The 23,648-nt window shown below is 41.5% G+C and overlaps 2 protein-coding genes across 3 annotated transcripts in view; one reads left to right on the forward strand and one right to left on the reverse strand.

Annotated features, from left to right (window-relative positions):
- NUP205 (nucleoporin 205) overlaps window positions 1–4,625 on the reverse strand; it is a 59,431-nt gene extending 54,806 nt beyond the window's left edge. The window contains exons 1-2 of one of the 2 annotated variants that reach the window (XM_060245256.1): window positions 4,344–4,625; window positions 2,349–2,491 (exon numbers count right to left, since the gene is read on the reverse strand). In XM_060245256.1, the coding sequence (XP_060101239.1) occupies window positions 2,349–2,491; window positions 4,344–4,371 (171 nt within the window). In that variant the 5' untranslated portion in view covers window positions 4,372–4,625. The remainder of the gene's footprint in view (window positions 1–2,348; window positions 2,492–4,343) is intronic. The other variant, XM_060245257.1, reaches the window with a different exon arrangement.
- A 3,794-nt stretch (window positions 4,626–8,419) lies between these two features.
- On the forward strand, window positions 8,420–23,145 carry POLR3H (RNA polymerase III subunit H). Its single transcript, XM_060245259.1, has 6 exons — window positions 8,420–8,582; window positions 17,476–17,572; window positions 19,190–19,276; window positions 20,375–20,438; window positions 20,952–21,159; window positions 21,628–23,145. The coding sequence occupies exons 1-6, from the start codon at window positions 8,472–8,474 to the stop codon at window positions 21,679–21,681; spliced, it is 621 nt and encodes a 206-aa protein (XP_060101242.1). The 5' UTR covers window positions 8,420–8,471; the 3' UTR covers window positions 21,682–23,145.
- The last annotated feature ends 503 nt before the right edge of the window (window positions 23,146–23,648 follow it).

The following is a 23,648-nucleotide window of genomic DNA, read 5'->3' on the forward strand; positions in this document are numbered from 1 at the left end:
ATCTTATGACATCTTATCTTAAACAATCTGCAAGTATTTATTTACAATGATTTAATACAATTCTTGTATGTTACACTTTGTTAAAATAAAATAAAATAAAATAATTCCATTTTGAAAAAATATATCTTCTGATGAGAAGCCACAAAAAGAATATATTACTTTTCCAATTTTTTGGTTTTCACCAAGGAACACTTCTTTAGACTGTGAATTACTTTCAGCCAATCAATTAGGTTAAATGTTCAGCAATATCAGACACTTGCTAATAAGTTCCAGTTCTTCAGAAATAACACACGGGATAGAGTGACTGTGGAATTATTCATTAGAAGAGTAAGAGATTTCCTGACTCTCTGTGCATCCTTGGTACTGTGTCCTTGGACTCTGTATGAACCTATGTGCCACCATGACAGCTTGACTCATTTGATCAGGGCTTTCTGCAGGTAACACTTTGCAAATGGGAAAGATCAACAACTACCTGTATTTATGCATTCTCTGTTGTGTTCCCCACCTTATGCCTGATGAGCTCAGGAAGGCTCCCACTCTCCTGGCATTACACAAATAAAGCAAAACTGAATTTTTCAGAAGTGCATCCTTACAAAGGTAATAGGGCTATATGATTGCAGAATGTTTCAGGAAGATGATTCAATAAAGGGAAAGGGACTATGGACTACACTACTGTACGCAGTATATTTGTGTATATCTTTTGCTGTTATCTATTACGTAATTTCTCCATTGTTTAATATATCATGTTAATACTTATGCTTTGTTTCAGATTTCCATAACTCTAATCCTATTACATTACTTATTAGATATAACATCCTGTTGATGGGCACTGATTTACACCCTATAATATTTGCTGTGAATCTCAAGAAAAGTGGACTGTAAATTGGTATATAAAGCAATGCAAGGGAATACCCTTGTCTTCTTTCACAAATGGGCATAAGAACATGTACTCTTAAATCTCTACTTCCAAGCAGAACCTCTTGTGAGAAACATCCATGGACACACAGCCTTTCCAAACCCCCAAATGCTAAATATACAAACAAGAATTTCAAAAACTTTGGAGAATACTGCAAGAGATTCCCCCTAACTTTAGGGGCAAACTCTTCATAAATCTCAAATGAGATTTCAAGCACAGACTTCCAAGGTCCACATTCTTACAGCCTGGACCTATGCATACTCACACAGAAGGAAGTTCCACTATGTTTAATGGAATATTTCAGAATTAAAAGCCTTAGCCATTTTGCTAATCTAACATACAAAGTAGTTTTGTCTCTTAACTTGTTTACTTGCATCTATAATTATTTAATATATTAGCACTCAAAAGCATTTTGAAACATTAAAAATTATCTTTTTCTACTACAAATGTACCAATTAAACTGAAAGATACAGTTGTAAAATATTTTGCCTACTCATGAAGCCTCTTGCAATCCACTCTCAAATATATTTATTAGGAGTAAGCCACACTGATTTAAATGAGCATTACTTCCCTTTCTATCACTGTCTCCCAGTAGAGGGTGAAGACTTAATTTGTTTTGCTTTGTGTTCCTTCAATAATCCCCTCTTCCTACTATCTATTATGTAATTTCTCCATTGTTTAATATATCATGTTAATTATGTTTTAATTTGCTGTCTTCTGTCTCATATTTGTATTTTAGCTGTTTTTTTAAAATTGTTTTTTGTGGTATATTTTTATTAGAGTGTTATAATTGTTAACTGCCTTATGCCCCAATTGGGTAGAAAGGCAGGATAAAAATGTAAATAAGTAAACATTATGTGTGTTAAGGGTCAGACCTTTAAGAAGACTATAACAAAACTCCAGTACTACTTGGAAATACAAAATGGGAAAACAGAATCACAAGATTATTCAAATGCAAAAGGCTATACAGAAACAATATGCTCACTAAAGCATTGTTAAAATATTCAGGTGACAAAAAATGTATCTCATTATTATACACTTATGTTTATGGAACACTCATTGTTAACACAAAAGACAAAACTGAGAAGATGAAGAAGATATTGGATTTATATCCCGCCCTCCACTCCGAAGCGTCTCAGAGTGGCTCACAATCTCCTTTACCTTCCTCCCCCACAACAGACACCCTGTGAGGTGGGTGGGACTGAGAGGGCTCTCACAGCAGCTGCCCTTTCTAGGACAAGCTCTGCCAGAGCTATGGCTGACCCAAGGCCACGCTAGCAGGTGCAAGTGGAGGAGTGCGGAGTCAAACCTGGATCTCCTAGATAAGAGTCCGCACACTTAACCACTACACCAAACTGGCTCTCCAAGAGATTTTAGCAATACCAACATGACCCCAACCAACTGCCAAAGAAAAGGAAAGTTTTATTTTTACCGGATTTCTGAAGAGTGATATAAAATCAGGTTTGTGTTTCTTTAAAACCTGGTCAAGAAGGTGTATTGCTTCTGGCTGTCTTTTCCATATTGCATTAACCACAGTCTGCCAAAGGTCTTTGTAGGGCCCCCATAAACTAGCAACTGAAAAAACAATGCACACAATATTTTTAGAATTGAAGAATATCATGACAAAGTTATTTCATGTTGAATTGATTCAATATCTCAAAAATAAACACACAAGTACAGTGAGGGAAGATGCTTGTATATTGATGATCACATACACACTGATGATACCCTCATGACACATGTATTAGTAACATACAACCACATGTGTACATCCCTTTCCATCATCAGCATTGATTTGAAAAGAAAGATGGTAAAAATGTGCTTTTGCAAAAGCAGACAGAGTCTGGGTTGCTTCACATTGTCACAAAAGGCAATTTTGTGTCCAGTGATAACCCCACAAATAAGCATTTCAGCATAAGCTATATGGAAGTTTATTCCCTACCTCAGGGGTCCCTAACCCCGGGCCATGGACTGGTACCAGTCCGTGGCATGTTAGCAACCAGTCCATAAGTTGTATAATGATTTCATCATATATTACATAATAATAATAATACATTGGATTTATATCCTCACTCCAAATTTCAGAGTCTCAGAGCAGCTCACAATCTCCTTTACCTTTCTCACCCACAACAGACACCCTGTGAGGTGGGTGGGGCTGAGAAAACTCTTACAGCAGCTGCTCTTTCAAAGACAATTCTGTGAGAGCTATGGCTGACCCAAGGCCATTCCAGCAGCTGCAAGTGGAGTGGAGAATCAAACCCAGTTCTCCCAGATAAGGTTGGGGACTGCTGCCCTACCTAAAAGTAATTCCCACATAAGAAATATATAACATGTAAATTATGTCTCACTGCAGTTAAAAGTACAGGCTTGCATCAAGAAAATAAATATATGCATAGCAATTAAACAGAGGTGATGACTACTATCAGGGTAAGGAGTGACAAATTAAACCAGTAAACTCTGCTTTTCTAATAATAAAAAGAACCTAAGAAGGGCATCAAAGGACCTTTAGTATAAGGTTGCATAATAAATTAGCAAGGATTTCATTGACTTATGAATGATGCAGAAATGGAAAATGGGAGATTCACAATAGAATACAGGGTATTAATTGAGTTGAGGAAAATACAGTAAACAGAATGGATGTTGTTGGACTGGGATACAAAGAGGGTGCATAGCCCCACAAGCAAAGCAATTATCCTTTGACCATACTGTTGTATTCACAATTAGGATACTTAAAGAATGTAAGTTATGCAGTTTCCTTCCAGGCCCCTCTAAGTCATATACAACAACATACTAGAGATGGTTTTGCTTTGTTTTGGGTGTGTGGGCTTTTATATAGGAATTGGAAAAATGGACAGGGAACCTTCTCCATCTGCCATTCGAAATTTTGAGACACTCAACTGAAGGTGATGCACAACAGATTCAGAATGAGCAAAAGGAAAGACTACTTTCATCAACAGGTAATGACCCTGAGCATGGATAGCTTTAAAAGAAAATTAAACAAATTCTTGGAGGACTGGACCATTAATAGCTACCAGCTGTGGTGAGTGAAAGGAACCTCTTCATTCACAGGCAGCAAATCTCTGAATACCAGCGGTAATAAATAGCATCAGAAGAAGGCCTCTAGGCTCGAATCATCTGTTGGTCTTGTGGCGGATGGACGGCTAACTATATGGAACAGGCCTCTTGACTAAACAGAGTGCTGGTCTCCAGTGAGACACTTTTCACGTTAATGGCAAACTACCTAATCGGCTGGTAGCGCCTTTGACTCCTCGTGGACATGGAAGGCGATTCTAGAACACAGTCGCGTTCCCTTTCCCAGCGTGGGGAGCGCAGAAACTGACCTGGCCCCGAAACCACAACATTCTAGAAGAAAGACACAGACTACACCCGACGTCGCCCGCTAGAACTCCGCACGGGTTCTTCCTACCTGAAATTACCGCCAACGGCGCCGCCATTTTCGAAACTTCCTTACGATCCAAAGGCTGTCTCTTCCAATAGGCCCAGAAATAACGGGAGGTGACCTCGGTAATGCCGGAATGAAAAACAAAAAGCGAACCCGTTTCTCCGGGTACTCAACTGCGAAATGCCAGGATCAGGTCGCCCTCATTGATTGCAAACCACATTTGTGGACAACTTCCAAGTTAACTGAATAAGATAGACGCCAACCGTACAGGCTTGCGTACACCAGACTAATAAACAATGCGGGGACCCGAAGCAATGGTCTCTGGGAACTTTAGTTCCACTCTGCTTCGCGCCGGAAAGGCAGGGAAAGTGCCTAAGAAAGAACTATTATCGAGCGAGATTCCAGTAGGCAGTCTTGTTGGTCTGAAGCAATAGAACAAAGCAGTAGACAAGTGTACCTTTAAGACCAACTAAGTTTTATTCATAATGTAAGCTTTCGTATTCTCTTAAAGTTTAAGTCCAGCGGCACCTTTAAGATCAACGAAGTTTTATTCAAGGTATGAGTTTTCGTGTGCACGCACACTTCCTCAGACAAAAAGGAACTGACAAACCTTAGTCTACATCGCTTCCCGAGAACGCATAGATCCAAGCGGGCAGCCGTGTTGGCCTGAAGCAGTTGAACAAAACAGGAGTCAAGTGGCACCTTTAAGACCAACCAATTTTTATTTAGAACGTAAGCTTTTGTGTGCTCTTAAGCACACTTCATCAGACGAGGAATCCAGCACAGTGAGCAAAGCCATACATATCTGGTAGGCAGTGTTCCAGAATGCAACATGGTACAGGTTTAAGAACTAATGGCAGTGAAGTAAAATTATCTGGTAGGCAGTGGTTTAGAATGTAAAATGGTACAATGACAGAATAGTAAAATTAACAAATTGAGCAAACCTTTGATCTGAGTAGCCTGAGCATTGTGTATCAGTATAATTATTTGTATTGACATACTCAAAATAGGGATATTGGCTGTATATCTCATTACATATGCTTTACCCATTTTCACTATGTTTTATTGTATTCCTTTTTCCTATGGCAAACTAGAATGATGTTTACATGTTAAAAAATAAATTAGGTGGACAAGAACATCACTGTCCAATGTATTTCTCTTTTAGCTGTATTGACACAAACAGGGACTTTGGTTGCTTATCCCATTACATATATTGAACCCATCTCCCATTGTCGTTGACAGACAATCTCACATTTTGACATACTACTGTTTTGTTGCTTTCGTATGCTCATGCTACTCAGATCAAAGGTTTGCTCAATTTGTTAATTTTACTATTCTGTCATTGTACCATTTTACATTCTAAACCACTGTCTACCAGATAATTTTATTTCACTGTCATTGGTTCTTAAATCTGTACCATGTTGCATTCTGGGCCCCTGCCTACCAGCTATGTATGGCTCTGCTCAGCTATGTATGGCTTTGCTCACTGTGCTGGATTCCTCGTCTGATGAAGTGTGCTTAAGAGCACACGAAAGCTTACGTTCTAAATAAAAATTGGTTGGTCTTAAAGGTGCGACTTGACTCCTGCTTTGTTCGAGAACGCATAGAATCCTAATTGGCGTGGGGGGGGGGGGGTGAGAGAGATGCGTGTCTTAAGATACCCTCTTCTCGGCCTCCCAAAAAATGAACAGATAGCCCTCGCTTCCGAAGCCGGAAGTGTACTCCCGTGCCGAGATCCGCCTCAAAGTAGGCTAGCAAAAGCACAGAATAAATATCCTGCGCCGCTAGGCGACGCAAGCCGCGGGCGAAAGCGGACCGTGAAGCTTCCACACTAGGAAAGGGAGGGACCAATGTCTTCCGAGCATGTGTAAACCCTGTCCATCCGGTAGGCAAACGTGCTGTTTACTTCTCCTCCTTGTGTGGTTGAGAGCTGAGCCTTCAGTAGTCGAGTTGTTGCTGGGGAAACGCTCTGGATCGAGGGAGCTGGTAGGTGAGCAATGCTGCAGCAGTGACTGTTGGGGGATGAGGAAGCGCCGGCTTCATAGGGAGCCTCCAGCTCTTGGCTCTTCCCCGTCGCCGCCTGTCTCGTCATCAGGCGCGGGGCTTTCCTCGGATTTGGAGTGAGTTAGGCCGGTTGCTCTGCTCCAGCGAAGGCTCATCAGGATCCGAAAGGCCTTTTCGAGAGCTCTCTGCCTTTGGTGGATTGAGCCGAGGGAGTGAGTCTCTTGGGGATCCGCAGGCTTTCACTCCGGTGAAGCTTCGCCTCTGGCTGGCCTGCAAACTACATTTTGGTGTGGTTGGCATGTTGAGTGGCACTAGCCTTTGTGCTTCATCCTTTTGGAGGTAACGACTTTCAGGCAATTCTTGAATTAAGGCTTCAAAGGTATCTGATTCAGTGTACTGTGTTGATCAAGAATGTTCAGGCTAAATAATTTCCCTTCCCTGTTTCTTTCTTCCTTTATTCCCTTCAGGCTTGTGGTTCTGCTTCAGTCATGTTGCTTTTGATTTTTAGAAATGGAGTGGGGGATCTGTAGAGGGATTATCGTAGTTTAGAGGAGACACAGGGTGCCTTACAGAAATTAATGTGTAGGGTCCTGGGGTTTGGGGGGGGGGCACCTTCATACACTTTTTTGAAGGCAGGATGGGCTGATTTCATTCATCAAGAACAAAGATTTCTTTCAAATCACACATTTAGAAGTTTGAATGTGTATTTAATAGACATGCATGTTGCTATAAGTTCAAGCACTTACACACATACCTTATAGCTGCAAATCTGAGTGTGCTTAGATACAAAATATACATCTGAGGCTTGTTGGGTACATGATAATGACCTTAGCTGTAATCATCCAAAGTGTTCTAGAACAAGCTTGTAATTAACATACCAAAACAGACATGTAAAGTCCCTGTCTTGTTTGATTAGTAATTAAAAATAATCATAGTCTTGAACATTGAATACATTACAGTGGGTATAAAAGAATGGGGGGGACCCATATATATGGGCTCTGTGGGTGATCTTGGTGTTCTGGAAAGAAGCTCAGCTTTGCATTCTACATTTACTAGTTTAGAAGTCCTAGGTCAACCACCATGTCCTCTATGGGTAGATGGGGAAGATACTGTTTTCCATTGCTGGGGAAGAAAAAATGCTTTTGGGGAAGACAAAATTGGTTTTGAATATGACAAAATATACCTATCAAGCATACTTAAGATTTTTTTCCAGTTCTCTGACCAGTTAAAGTGATCTCTGTGGCTCTTGAGTCAAAACGCTCCCTCAGTCTTACTTTGGAGACTAGAAAAAATCCCATTGTGAAAACAAGCAATATATTTGCTAGTGCCTGGTAGACTTTGAAAAAAAGATTCAGGAATCTTAAATAATGCATTAATGTAGTGAGATGCAGTTTTCATTCCCTGAAGTCCTTGTTGATAATCTCCCTTTCATCTGCCCATTCTTTGTATGGACACAGCTTTTTAGATCCCAGTAGCAGAATATCCTTGTTGACTTCAGCAGTAAAGCTTCTACATCTGCTGTGGTAATTTCTGAAATATGATTGTCTACTTGGAGAAAGCTTGCTGGGGGTAAAGTGTAGATGATTGGGGAAGGCAATGGCAAACCACCCTGCAAAAAGTCTGCTGTGAAAACGTCTTGATGTGACGTCACCCCAGAGTTGGAAACCACTGGTACTTTACCTTTAATTGGGAGAAAATTGCTAGGTTCTATGTTCCATGCAAATGAATGAATGTTTACATATCACAAAGCGAAAGCAAATTATTGTAAGGGCCAAACTGACAAGATATTAAAAATACAAGGCTGCTTTGCAACTACACACATGGAAGGTAAGAACAAAGCATTTGCCCTTATTGTCCTGGCCTGTGTAACTGTTTTCTTTGGTAAACTTATCATTGCCTCCTAATTTTTAGAAGACTAAAAGCTTTTCATATATAAAATATTTTCAAACTTCATATATGCTTCATTAATGATTTTTCTGGATAATATAGCTCAGTATTTAATAGCATATTGTCCAAGTAGTAGGCATTTACTGGTTAAACAAAATAGACAACCAATGAAAGATTTGTGACAACCATAACTGCAGAAAAGAATTTTCTCTCACTCTGTTTCCCCCCCCCCCACCAGGAACATTGCTTTTGCTTGCCAGTATGTTTGTACTAGTGGAAATGACAGATACTGTGCGAATACCTCCATGGCAATTTGAAAGGAAGCTTAATGATGCCATCACAGAAGAATTAAACAAGAAGCTAGCAAATAAGGTAAAGTTTAGAGTGCTGTAGGCCAGTTCTTGACTAACATATTGTGTAGTATATATAGGGTAAGCCCTGGTTGTCATCACCTAAACAAAAAGGCTGACCTCTAGTCCTAATTCAGCTTCTTTTCCGGTTTCTCATAATTTCATTATTGCTTTAAGAAGCTTGATTTAATTCTGTTACCACTACTGAATGATGTTCACATATAATTAAGCAACCAATAAACATATGATTTTGGTAATTTATAAAGCAATATCATCATCTAGAGAAGAAAAACAGTTGTCATACCAATCTAAATGGTGGAGAGCCAGTTCGGTGTAGTGGTTAAGTGTGTTGACTCTTAACTGGGAGAACCGGGTTTGATTCCCCACTCCTCCACTTGCACCTGCTATGATAGCCTTGGGTCAGCCATAGCTCTGGCAAAGGTTGTCCTTGAAAGGGGAGCTGCTTTGAGAGCCCTCTCCAGCCCCACCCACCTCACAGGGTGTCTGTTGTGGGGGAGGAAAGTAAAGGAGATTGTGAGCCGCTCTGAGACTCTTCAGAGTGGAGGGCGGGATATAAATCCAATATCTTCTTCTTCTTCTCATCTCTCATAACTCAGGAGTTTTGGGAGCAATTATGGTCATCTCCATTCAATTCTAAGATTATGGAAGTTAAACTACAGACATTTAAAACTCTTTTTGGTATACTACACCAATGGCATCTCACAGATGCTTCAACATCCAAACCTCTGTTGGAAGAACTGTGGTGAGAGAGAATTGGATTCCCTCAATGACCTGGTTGAGACCTGGCATAGCCGGCTTTCCAGAGCCATTGACGAGATCGCACCCGATGCCCTCTGCGACCCCGGACTAGGCTGGCGCCGTGGTATACCCCGGAACTACGCCAGCTGAAACAAGGCCTCAGACAGCTAGAGAGGCAATGGCGGCGTACCCATGACAAAGTGGCTAGTGCATCTTATAGAGAGTTTATGAGGTCCTATGAGATGGCAGTCAAAGCCACAAAGAAAATATACTTTGCGGCTAAGATTGCGTCTGCAAATTCGCACCCGGCACAATTATTTAAGATAATTTGGAACCTTACTACATTGCCACAAGGCAAACCAAATGTTAAGGAATTAGAGATAGGCTGTGAGGTATTCGCGAAATTTTTTGCAGACAAAGTCCAGTCGCTCCACCATGACTGCCCCGCCATATTAGATACAGTATGTGAACTTGAGGCTCCATGCCTGTCTTCTGGTTTGATCCTGGACCGTTTCGACTCGCTCGACCTAGAGGAGGTTGACAGGATCCTCTCTACTGCACGCCCAACAACTTGCGATCTGGACCCGTGCCCCTCCTGGCTAATTAAAGCTTGCCAGGAGGAGCTGAGATGTCCTATACGGGACATCATAAATAGAGCTCTTTCGGAGGGTTCTTTCCCAACCCCTCTGAAAGAGGCAGTGGTCCGCCCCCTCCTGAAAAAAGCTACATCAAACCCGGCCGAATTGGCTCATTACCGGCCAGTCTCAAACCTGCCCTTTTTGGGCAAGGTCACAGAGAGGGCCGTGGCATTGCAGTTACAGAGCTTCCTGGATGACGCTTCCACCTTGGATCCATTTCAGTCCGGCTTCCGCCCGGGCCATGGGACAGAGACGGTTCTGGTCGTCCTCATGGATGATCTCCGGCGACATCTGGACCAAGGCGGTGTGGCAATATTGCTGTTGTTAGACCTTTCGGCCACGTTCGATATGGTCGACCACCGGCTGCTGGCCTGCCGCCTCGCCGACGCAGGGATTCAGAGGCTAGCCTTGCAATGGCTTTCCTCTTTCCTGGAGGGTCGGGGACAAAGGGTGGCAATTGTGGGGAAGCTGTCCCAGAGACACTCACTTAACTGTGGGGTGCCTCAGGGAGCAGTTCTCTCCCCGATGCTATTTAACATCTACATGCACCCCCTTGCCCAGATTGCCCGGAGATATGGGCTGGGTTGTCACCAGTATGCGGATGACACCCAGCTCTATCTATTGATGGATGGCCGGACTGCTGATGTTCCTATAAATTTGGACCGGGCGCTGCAAGCCGTGGCAAACTGGATCAGGTCGAGTGGGCTGAAGCTGAACCCAGCGAAGACAAAGGTCCTTTGTCTGGGGCGCGGTGGTCCGGAGGGAGGGATCTCCCTTCCAGCTTTTGACGGTGCGTCACTGATACCAGTGCGCAGGGTCAGGAGCGCTACTGGAGTCTTCCCTGACAATGGAGGCCCAGATAGCAGCCACTGCCAAATCCGCCTTTTTCCATCTTAGGCGGGCGAGGCAGTTGGCTCCCTTCCTGGAGTGCAGTGACCTGGCAACAGTGATCCATGCAACGGTCACCTCGAGGCTAGACTACTGTAATGCCCTCTACATGGGGCTGCCCCTGTGCCGAACCCAGAAACTGCAGCTAGTGCAGAATGCAGCAGCCAGACTGCTACTGGGCCTACCTTGGTGGGAACGTGTGGGCCGGGCTGCAGGAGCTGCATTGGCTGCCAGTTATTTACCGAGTTCGTTACAAGGTGCTGGTTATTACCTTTAAAGCCCTATATGGCCGAGGACCTGTTTACCTTAGGGACCGCCTCTCTCCATATGTTCCCCAGAGAGCACTGCGATCCAGCTCGCAAAACCTGCTGGAAATACCTGGGCCAAAGGAGGCCAAACTAAAAATAACGAGAGAGCAGGCCTTCTCTATAAAAGCACCCCAATGGTGGAACCAGCTGCCGGAAGAGGTGCGGGCCCTACGGGACATTACCAATTCCATGGGGCGTGCAAAACCGCCCTCTTCCGGCTAGCCTTCCAAGATGGAACCTGAAACAAACACCATGCCATCACTAACATCAACATAACCAAGACTGCAATAAAATAAGATGAGATTATTTTAGATTGATTTTAGATTTTTACATTATGTAAACTTAATGCTAAATTTTTAATGTATTCAACTGTATAACTGTATAACTGTTTTATTGTTCAATATGGCTTTTGCCACATTCTGTAAGCCGCCCTGAGCCTGCCTCGGCGGGGAGGGCGGGGTATAAATAAAATTTTATTATTATTATATTATTATTATTAAAACTACATTCATTGTTGGATGAGCTGCCCCAAAGTTCAGGGGTTTGGGGAAATAGTATTACAACATATCAGACAAACTGCAAATGTTGACATGCCCTTAACACTTGGAAAAAAATTAAACAAATGGGCAGCACTTGGATGCTTGTTGTACAAACAAGATATGGCCTTTTTACTCCTTGCTACAGTTAAAGCAGCCATAGCAATCAATTGGAAGGTACAAATTGGCACAAAAATATGGAATTATTACCTGATGGTTAAAATAACGGACAATGTGCATTGTTTAGAATATCCCACCTCACAAATTAATTTCACAGCTTGAATCTATGGTAAAATTATTGTCTTAGAAAATCAAGTCTTAACATTCAGATTTTTGGACCTATAGTATAGTTTATACTGATGAGTTAACTCCTTGTTATAAGGGTTCAACAGTTTGTGGATCTACTCGTATGAAAAGACATCTATGTAATTCTGCCTTTGTATTTGCATTTCCTTATTTTGATTTCTATAGTATAATGTAATAAAATACTTTTTGACATATAAATAAGCAATGGCAAAACCTGCATGTGAATGCGTTTTATGTCATACAACAAAGCATATTGATGTGAAAGTGCTTCTACTGAAGACTAGTATGAGACACTGCAATAAAATCATTACTGAAAATACTTGACATCATAATGAAATTTCTAAGTGCCATGGTGACCTGGAACCTAGGAATTTTTGAGCCCTGTTAGACGGCTCTAATGGGAATATATTCCAAAGTCAGAAACCTTGGTATTTTAACTGCAAATTTAACAAAGTGATCCTTTACTTAAGAACAGAAGAGAAGCCATGTTGGATCAGGCCAATGGCCCATCCAGTCCAACACTCTGTGTCACACAGTGGCCAATATATATGTGTGTGTGTGTGTGTGTGCGCATACACACACACACACACACACATATATATATATATATACACACTGTGGCTAATAGCCACTGATGGACCTCTGCTCCATATTTTTATCCAATCCCCTCTTAAAGTCGGCTATGCTTGTAGCCGCCACCACCTCCTGTGGCAGTGAATGCCACATGTTAATCACCCTTTGGGTGAAGAAGTACTTCCTTTTATCCGTTTTAACCCGACTGCTCAGCAATTTCATTGAATGCCCACGAGTTCTTGTATTGTGAGAAAGGGAGAAAAGTACTTCTTTCTCTACTTTCTCCATCCCATGCATAATCTTGTAAACCTCTATCATGTCACCCCGTGGTCGATGTTTCTCCGAGCTAAAGAGCCCCAAGCGTTTTAACCTTTCTTCATAGGGAAAGTGTTCCAAACCTTTAATCATTCTAGTTGCCCTTTTCTGCACTTTTTCCAATGCTATAATATCCTTTTTCAGGTACGATGACCAGAATTGTACACAGTATTCCAAATGAGACCACACCATCGATTTATACAGGGGCATTATGATACTGGCTGATTTGTTTTCAGTTCCCTTCCTAATAATTCCCACCATGTTGATGGCCTTTTTTTATTGCAATCGCACACTGTTTTGACATTTTCAGTCAGTTATCTACCACGACCCCAAGATCTCTCTCTTGGTCAGTCTCCGCCAGTTCACACCCCATCAACTTGTATTTGTAGCTGGGACTCTTGGCCCCAATGTGCATTACTTTGCACTTGGCCACACTGAACCGCATCTGCCACGTTGACGCCCACTCACCCAGCCTCAACAGATCCCTTTGGAGTTCCTCACAATCCTCTCTGGTTCTCACCACCCTGAACAATTTAGTGTAATCTGCAAACTTGGCCGCTTCACTGCTTACTCCCAACTCCAGATCATTAATGAACAAGTTAAAGAGCATGGGACCCAGTACTGAGCTCTGTGGCACCCCACTGCTTACCATCCTCCACTGCGAAGACTGCCCATTTATATACACTCTCTGCTTCCTATTAATGAGCCAGTTTTTGATCCACAAGAGGACCTGTCCTTTTACTCCATGACTCTTGAGCTTACTAAGGAGCCTTTAATGAGGAAATCTCTCAAAAGCTTTCTGAAAGTCAGGGGTCCCCTTTGTCCACATGTTTGTTCACCCCCTCAGAGAAATGTAACAGGTTAGTGAGGCAAGATCTTCCCTTGCAGAACCCATGCTGAGTCTTCCTCAATAACCCGTGTTCATCAATGTGCCTACTCATTCTGTCCTTGATAATGGTTTCTACCAACTTTCCCGGTATTGAAGTCAGATTGACTGGCCTGTAATTTCCCGGATCTCCTCTGGAACCCTTTTTAAAGATGGGGGTGACATTTGCTACCTTCCAGTCCTCAGGAACGGAGGCAGATTTCAATGAAAGATTACATATTTTTGTCAGGAGACCCACAAGTTCAACTTTGAGTTCTTTCAGAACTCTTGGATTTATGCCATCCGGACCTGGTGACTTATTAGTTTTTAATTCGTCAATCAGTTGTAGGACCTCCTGTCTTGTCACCTCAATTTGACTCAGGTCTTTCAACACCCCTTCCAAAATTAGTGGTTCTGGAGCAGGCAAACACTTCTCATCTTCCACAGTGAAGACGGAGGCAAAAAATGCATTCAGCTTCTCAGCCATTTCCCTATCCTCCTTCAGTAATCCTTTTACCCCATGGTCATCCAAGGGCCCTACTGCCTCCCTAGCTGGTTTCCTGCTTCTAATATATTTGAAGAAATGTTTATTGTTGGTCTTTATGTTTTTTGCAATATGCTCCTCATAGTCCCTTTTTGACTGCCTCATCACAATCTTGCATTTGATTTGCCACAGCCTGTGTTCCCTTTTACTAATCTCACTTGGACTAGCTTTCCACTGCTTGAAGGAGTCCTTCTTACCTTTTACAGCTTCCATTACTTTGTTAACCATGTAAGCCTTTTCTTATACCTGTTTGTGCCTTTCCTAACTTGTGGTATATATTTTATCTGAGCTTCTAGGATAGTAGTTTTAAATAGCCTCCAAGCTTCCCCAAGAGTTTTGACTGTATTTACCTTTCCTTTCAGTTTCCTCTTCACATGCCTCCTCATCTCAGAGAATTTATCCCTTTTAAAGTTAAACATGGTTGTGCTGGTCTTTTGGGGCAATCCCTATTTATACAAGTGGTGAAATCAATAACGTTATGGTCACTGCTCCCAAGCGGTGCGATCACTTTTACATCTCTCACCAAGTCTTGGGCATTACTTAGGACCAAATCCAGGATCGCCCCACCCCTGATAGGTTCTGAGACCATCTGCTCCATAGCACAGTCATTGAGAGCATCAAGAAACTCAATCTCTTTCTCTCGACCAGAACACATATTGACCCAATCAATCTGCGGGTAGTTAATCACCTATTACGACACAGTTTTTACGTTTAGCTGCTATCTTTAATCCTTCTATCATATTATAATCATCCTCTATCTTTTGAATTGGTGGGTGATAAACTCCCACAGTTAAATTTCCTTTTGGGCCCTCTATTTCAACCCAAAGCATTTCTAGAAAGGAATCTAATTCTTTGACCTCAGTCTTACTGGACTGTATACCCTCTCTGACATACAGAGCCACCCCACCTCCTACCCTTCCCTCCCTATCCTTCTGATATAACTTATATCCAGGAATCACCGTGTCCCATTGATTCTCCTCATTCCACCAAGTTTCTGAAATTCCCACAATGTCTATGTTTTCCCCCAACACTAAACATTCCAACTCACCAATTATACTTTGAACACTTCTAGCATTTGTATACAAACATCTATAATTTCCCAGGCAAGTTAGGCCCGCAACCTTCCTCCTGCTGCCTCGAGACTTTGGCAGACACTTCATACTGTTTGTCACCATCTCAGTGGACAGCTCTGATCCATTACCCAGAAGAAAAGTAACAGCTAACCCTTCATCTCTTTGAGATGAGTCCTCCTGAACCAGAGACATTTCATCTCCTGTCGGCTTTCCCCCAAGTTTTAGTTTAAAAACTGCTTTGACACCTTTTTGATTTTAAGCGCCAGCAGCTTGGTTCCATCTGGGGACAAGTGGAGACCGTCTCTTTTGTACAGCTCCCGCTTGTTCCAGAAAGCATCCCAGTGCCTAACAAACTTAAACCCTTTCTCCCTACACCATTGTCTCATCCACACATTGAGACTTCTAATTTGTGCCTGTCTCTCCAACCCTGCATGTGGAACAGGTAGCACTTCTGAGAAGGCTACCTTGGAGGTCCTGGCCTTAACTCTCCCGCCTAGCAGCCTAAATTTTTTCTACAGGACCTCATGACTGCATTTCCCCACATCGTTGGTGCCAACATGCACCACGACCATTGGCTCCTCCCCAGCACTATCAGCCTATCTACAACATGCGGAATGTCCACTACCTTTGCATCAGGGAGGCAAGTCACCATACAGTCAGTATGCGGTTTTGCCACTCAGCTGTCTGCTTGCCTAAGGATCGAATCACCAACTACCAAGACCCCCCCCCCCTCCCTGCCCAGGGATGGTTCCTTGGCGTGAAAAGATACTGGCTCACCAATTAAAGAAGAGGTCCCTTCTGCGGACGCATTCCCCTTATTCTCAGAACGGTGCCCTGTTCCCTCTTGACCCTCATGCTCCCTGGCAGCAATGGGGCTGCCATGTTCAGAGTGGGGCTCATCTAATATGTCCCCGAGAGTCTTCTCCGAGTGCCTGATTGTCTCTGCTTCTCCAGGTCAGTCACCTCGGCTTCAAGGGCACGAACTCGTTTCCTGAGTACCAGGAGCACCTTGCATCAAGCACACACCGAAGACTTCTGTCCTGTGATCAGATTGTCATACATGTGACACTCAGTGCAAAACACTGGAAAGCCCCCACCCCCCTGCTGGCATTCTACCTTCATGATAGCTTTTTTAAAATATACAGTCCCCTTTTAAATCCTGTTTGTTTATGTGGCTCTCCTTTTGGAGGGTCTACTTACCTTATTGGGAACACAAGGAAAATAGGGATCTGGGTTCCTGGTTCTTACACAGCCCCCAGGTTAAGAGCCCTTTAGCTCTCACCCTTCTGCTCGCACCTCTGGCAAGGCGCAGCTTAATAATGCAAAGAGGGTGGGGCCTTAGTCTGCCCCAGGTACACAGCCACTTCTAATCAATCAGCAACAATCACCTTCAGCCCACTCAAACCAAACAAGCAGCAGTTCCCCAGCAACCACAAACTCAGAATTTTCAGCAATCACACAGTCACAGGAATTCTCAGCCATATACTTTGGCCATATGAAACTACCTTGTGCTGAATCAGACTGTTAGAATATCTGTCTTGGATTGGCTAGTCTGGCAACAGTTCTCCAGGTAGAGAGAGGTCTTTCCCAATCTGTCACCCGAGATCCTTTAACTAAAGATGTCAGAGACTGAACCTGGTACTTTCAGCACGCAAAATGTTATCACTGAAATTTAGTCCCTCCCCATAATACTAGATATGGCGCAAAATGATACTTTTACTAAGTATAACATGCAAACAGCTGCCCCAGTCATTGTCAATGTTAATAGACTGGATAGAATTGGGAGCAAATTAAGTTTGTATCTCTCCATTGGTAACACTTGTTGTTTAGGTGTACTGTAATAAAATACAGGAGAGCAGAAAAATAGAGTCAAAAACAAACTTCTTTGGTTGCTCTGGGACACATACAGCAGTTTGTAAATCTATTTTTACCAAGGTTTCCATATATGAGGCACTTCTGTCCATCCAGTTATTATGGTTCCGTTCATCGGGCTGGTTTATTTGTATAGTCTTTCTTGTGCGTAATTCCTGATGTGCTATTTGAGGAAGGCTTAACACATTTTCTTATTGTTACTGGAACCTATTGCTATGTAAGCTGTTTTCCCAAACAGGTTGTATATAATGTTGGCCTCTGTATTTGTCTATATGACATCACAAAGCTGGAAGATTCCTACATATTTCCAGGAGATGGAGCATCACACACAAAAGGTTTGTCAAATATTTATGTTAATCTAGTTTCTTGGGGAAGTTAAAACTATAAGAAAGCTGAGGGAGATCAGCAAATGCTGACAACTACAAGTCTTTAGCAGTTTAGATGGATCTTAAGAACTAACAACATCATAGCAGTTTAAATACTCTTTACTCCTTAATCTACATAACGACTGCAGTCCAGGAGAAAGTGCCAAGTACACCTGGGAAGTCACTGTTTCATAAAGCCAGATTCTGTTTAATCCTTAGTACCTTCTTCCCTTGAGATAGAGTTATGGTGACTATTCTGATACATTTCCACATTTTCTTATCATTTACTGATATTCCTATGAATATACACTGACTTTGTATTCTTCTGATTTGGAAAATTAAGGCAACGTAGCATAACCATTAAGATTTTCACTCAGGCATGAATTGTTGTGTGATTAAAATTCTAACATGGCAGAATTAAACAAGCACCAGTATACAATTCAATGTTTTCAATTTGCAAGCTTGGTCTATGATTTCCTATGCTAATTTGGTATAGGACTTTTTTGAGTGTACACTCAGCAGCCCATAAAATCTCAATTTACATTATCACATGTACAACTTTAAACAGTACAACAATTTTACCTAGGAGTGATGGAGAATTTATTCCTCTGCAATGCTGTAGTGATATTCTACTGTTTTAAATTCTGTAGTTCAATATGTTTGTATATAAATGATAGTTGCCATCTTTTTCCTTGACTGTGTGGCTATTTTTCATTCACTGCTTACAGAAAATGAAAACTATTGGTAGAAGAAGGCTTTCCCCATTTTGTGTTTGATTTGCTCTTTCTATATTTGCTGGCAACCTCACTTTCATGTATCTTGCAGATGGAATCTTAAGAGAAATTCTACCTTTTAGGGTGGAAGAGGGCAACCCTATCAATTTCCTTTACTGTTGTATTTCATCCAGCCACTGTCTTATTTGATCTAGTTCAAGATCAAAACCAGTTACTTTTTAGTCCTTTAGGCTTGCAGAATCCCCAAAAGCTGATTCAGCTGGCCAGAAATTGGATTCTTGTGCTCAGTATATCAGAAGCCTAAAGGAAAAGCTTTAGGATTGAGGACAAAATCAGTGCTGTGTGTGAACTGTGGGAATATGACCCGTGAAAGTTATCAGGGGGTTGCCTTGTTGAGAGAAAGTGTGACTATTAATAAGTAGTATAAATACAAAAATGTCTTTTACAGTGGGTCTGGTTTTGTTGCTCTGCTTTTCATTTACCTACATGCATCAAGCACTGCTCTTCCCATCAGTATGCCCCTCAAGGAAACACATTAAGTTTTTGAACAAGTACAACTTGTACAGAGTTTTTCCATTGTTCATGCTCTCTTTATACTTCCTGAAGCCACTTTTCCACGCAGACCTAAGCCTGGAGCCCTCTTTTAAAAGTATGTCTGCTAAGAACAGTCTCCAAATGTATTGGAACTTTAGTTCATACATGAGTAGGGAATACTACCATGTGCTGATGCCTGTTTGTGTCCAGTTGTGTTTACTGGAAATACAGGTTTCTAAAAAAATGCTAGTACATGATAGCTGTGTTTTAATGTTCTTAAGGGCAAGTCACATTAATTTATTATTTTTGCTGTTTTCAGTGCATTTTCGGTATGTTGTGTTTCACCCTTTTCTGGATGAAATTCTGGTTGGAGAAATAAAAGGCTGCAGTCTGGAAGGAGTCCGTGGTAACTCTTAATTTTACTACTGAGAATGTTGGAATTTACAGCGAATAGATCCTAAGGAAATGTCATTATTGAAAACTACAATAGTGGAGAGTCAATGTGATGTAGTGGTTACTAGGGGCAGACTCTAATCTGGACAACCTGGTTTGATTCCCCACTTCTCCACATGAAGCTTACTGGGTGACCTTGGGCCAGTCACAGTTTTCTCAGAACTCTCTCAGTCCTACCTGCTTCATAAGTATAATTGTTGAGTTGCCTGATTGGAGGGTGTTCTCCACCCAGCACTGAAACTTGCTTTTGAGCTGCCAGTTAGTGTTATTTATTTCTTTACATTATATCCCGCTTCTCCCAAAACAGCTCGGAACTAATCCACGTGAAGTATGGTAATTATGTTTCTCCCCACCCCACAAGGAACTGAGGACAAAGGTCTTAAATGTGCAACTGATTTCCAACTGCTTTGAACCCATAACAATATGCTGCTGTTATAATTATATTGGGGTCTCTTTTGGTCCTGAATGCAATGTATCTTAATTTAGTAAAATACTTGGATTGTCTAGTTCTCTGTGTTGCATGTCCTTGGAGAACTAGATTATAACGTGAAAACCTTTCTCCTGAGACTGATAAAATATCATAGAATTCATCTAGTCTAATCCCCTGCACAATGCAGGAACTTCACACATACCTTCCCCACACACATCCCCAGTGACCCCCTGCTCCATGCCCAGAAGATGGCAAAGATCTCCAGGATCCTTGGCCAATCTGGCCTGGAGAAAAATTGCTGACTGATCCCAAAATGGCAATCGGCATTTCCCCAGGCATGTAAAAAAGGGCCACAAGAACTAGCATTGTTGCAGTCCTTCCAGCCCTCTTTCTCATGAACTGCCTAAGCTCACAGAATCTGCATTTCAAAAGCAAATACACACATAGTGGGAGAAGTGGTTTAAAATATTATATTGCCAATAGAAGATTTGTTTGGAGAATGCTGAACCTGTGTTCAAATTCTTATTCAGGAGTGTCACCAGGTAGCCTAGGAAAATCTTTAAAATATAGTATCATGTTTTAGTTGAATAACCTCTATATTGATTTGAACTCTTCCTGCAGTTTCTCTTGGATTTTTTGATGACATCATCATTCCTCCAGAATCTTTACAGCAACCTGCCAAGTTGTATCTTTTGAATAGCTTCACCTTGACTGATGTATAAAAATGTGTGTACAAAGCATGCTAAATCAATATGTTGCAACAAGTTCTGGCCACTACAGAACTATAGCCTTAGCATTAAAGAATGGCCAGGCACTGTAACACTAGCTACCAGAAAAAGCATGTGCAGAATTTTTAGTCTATAAAGACTAATGTAGTGGAGGGTAATGGAGAGAGTAAGCATATGTTGCTAGGTCAGCTCAGGGTTAATAAACAGTAGTCTACTTGGCTTCCATCATATACTCTATCTTCACCAAGAATTCCTTCCTGATCACCTATAAGATCTGCATTGGGTTCAAGTCTCCTGCAGTGCAACCTAAAACAAGGTATATGTCAGCAGATCTAGCATTGTTTGTACATGAAGCAGAGTGAGAGAGTATAAAGATATGAATGATAAGATTTAAAATACAGAAAGGGTTTCATGTTATGAACCTCAGTGCCTTGTTACTATATTTCTGCCTTAACCTTCCCTTTGCACAGTGATGAAGCTGAGCAGGTGTGGGTCTGGGAATATGAGACTGAAGAAGGAGCCCATGACCTGTATATGGATACAGGGGAGGAGGTCCGTTTCCGTGTTGTGGATGAGACCTTCATTGATACATCCCCAACAGGCCCAAGCTCTGCACAGCCTTCTACCTCTGGTGCTGCAGATGAGGCCCAGAAAAAGGAGGCTCCCTATACTCTTGTGGTAAATAACAGTGCTTCTTTCTACACTGCCATTTGATATTACATTACCCAAAAGACCTAAAGTCAAAGCTAACATTACACCATGTGATCACACAAAAGAAGAAAGGATGCCAGAGCAATAGAACTTCCCAACACTAGCTGATAGTTTGTATGTCTCAAAACAGTGGGGCAGAATTGGGTAGCATTTATAGCCATGAACCCTTTTACTTGAGGAATTTGTGTGTAATCAAAATCTAAACCTGTGATTTAGCATGCAAGGAATTGTATATCCTCAGACGTAGGGGTGTTCTTTAAGATATTGTCTTAAAATCTTTGTAGACATATTGTCTTAAAATCTTAAGACATATTGTCTTAAAATCTTTGTAGAGCACCATAATGGAATGCTCAAAAGATAGAAGAATATAAGGTTTAAATTAATAATGGAAGTGTTTGTTCTTAAAACTTTCATCTGTATTTTTTCTCTGGACAGGGATCAATCAGTGAACCTGGTCTGGGCCTCCTATCCTGGTGGACGAACAGTTAACCAATGGGAGAGACTATTCTGCACCATGAAATCTTGCAAACTGAAAAAGCCTACATTATCTTCTATGGATGATGCCAGTGAAAAGACAACTTTGTTCACTTCTGCTTTACACTAGGTCCACATCAATCTGAGTGGGAGCATCTAGTATAATATCTGCAATAGAAGAAAGATCTATGAAGCTCTGACAGCAAACACTCAAAAGATTCTTATCCCTCTAATAAGTGGGACTGTAAATGTTCTCAAGATAACTTCATCTTGGAAAAATGGTTAAAGCAGATACATAATTCTCAATTAGAGTTTTTAAAGGAGGGAAGTATTTCATGCTGCTCCTTTCCATTTCATAAAATGATGGAAATGGGATGTTGGGACAGCGTTTATTCCATTTCCCCCATTAGGACTGAGATTCTTCCATTAGCCAGGAGTGTCTGGGAAAGCAATGATCTAGCCCTTCAAGATTGACAGACCTTGGTGAGGAAGGCTCAGGCAGGGATCTGGCCCACAAGAAGACTGAAATGTTCTCAATAGGACCCTAAGTGAGTGCCCTTCCTAATCATACTGTTTTCTGGGAAAACACATACCTACCATTGTGTTTAGCTGCGATATTCCATGGATTTGGGTGGGCAATATTGTCTTCTGTAAACAAGACCTCCTGAAAGTAACCAGAAGGCTGCTGACCCATCTACATATACCTGCTTTCATGCTGAAGCAGGATGGAAAATCTCAGTATCTGTTTGCTGGTTTTCTGTATTAGGAGGTAGATGGTTCTAGAAAAGCTTTTTTCCCCTGGCCATTTGAATGTGGTTACAGAAGTTGACAGTGGGTGCTCTATCTCTAACTTCTAAGTAGAAAATAATCACTTCCAATTGGAGAAGCAGTGATGTAGGAATGAAGCCTTTAAGAGATTAGGCACTTGGCAAAGGGCCATATCTGATATTTATAGCAAATTTCTGTGTCTTGTTGCTGAATTAGTTTCTAGAGGAAGTTTTGAGAGAGCCTCTAAAGCACCTTAGACTCTGTTCAGCTGAAATCCTAATAAAACTTGATAATGAATTTTCCATTCATATTTATACTGTGTAGTGATGGCTAGAGAGTTTTAGAAATGGTTGTGTAGACATTTCAAAAACTTTGAAACACAAACTGGAGAGTCTTGATTATTGGAAAGGAAGGGTAACTGTATAATAAGTGAATACCATATTTACTGAAAAGGAAGACACCCCCCCCCCATATTATGCACCCAAAAATGTTGTTATAGGCTATAACTATGATTTGTATGGGAATGTAAGATGACCTCTCTCCCCCCTCCTTGTTTTAATGGCATATCTGGGTAATTTAATTCAGTACAGTAATGTATGGATTATTGCAGTTCCTATTGGTGTTACTTCCTTTTCAGTGAGCAGAGCTTTTTTTGTAATGTATGTTTGAATGTGTACCACTGCTCGTGAAATTCATAAACATTTAACTACATTTATTTAGTCTGTAGTTATAAAGATGTATCTGGAAACAAAGTACTAACTATAACCAATTTTATTTAATATGTTAGATTTATATCCTGCCCATTCTACGAGGACTCAAGGTGACTTACAACATAAGATAAACAATGTTAAAACAGTCAGATAAAATCACAATGGTGCCACTTCATCTATTCAGGCAGGATCATAGTGTTTTCCTTTCTCTAGAGCGGTCAGATCCTAGACAGATGGTACTAATGCGAGATAGATCCAGGTGAGGTGATGTACAGTTGAGAGGTAGAAGTGACTTTCCTACTAATTTATCCTGTCCATCCCAATTTCATGATGACTCTCAGGTTCCCCGCATTATTTTTCTAAAACATAAGTGTATTCTAATGTAAGTTGCATAAATTAAAGGCTATATGATAAATAATCTAAAAATCATTAATTGGGTGACAGCTGTAGCAAAAAAATCACAGATAATGTTTACTTAAAGCAAAAAAAAAAAATCCATAAGAA

This window comes from Heteronotia binoei, chromosome 8 (genome assembly GCF_032191835.1).
Source record: "Heteronotia binoei isolate CCM8104 ecotype False Entrance Well chromosome 8, APGP_CSIRO_Hbin_v1, whole genome shotgun sequence".
Classification (NCBI taxonomy): Eukaryota; Metazoa; Chordata; class Lepidosauria; order Squamata; family Gekkonidae; genus Heteronotia; species Heteronotia binoei.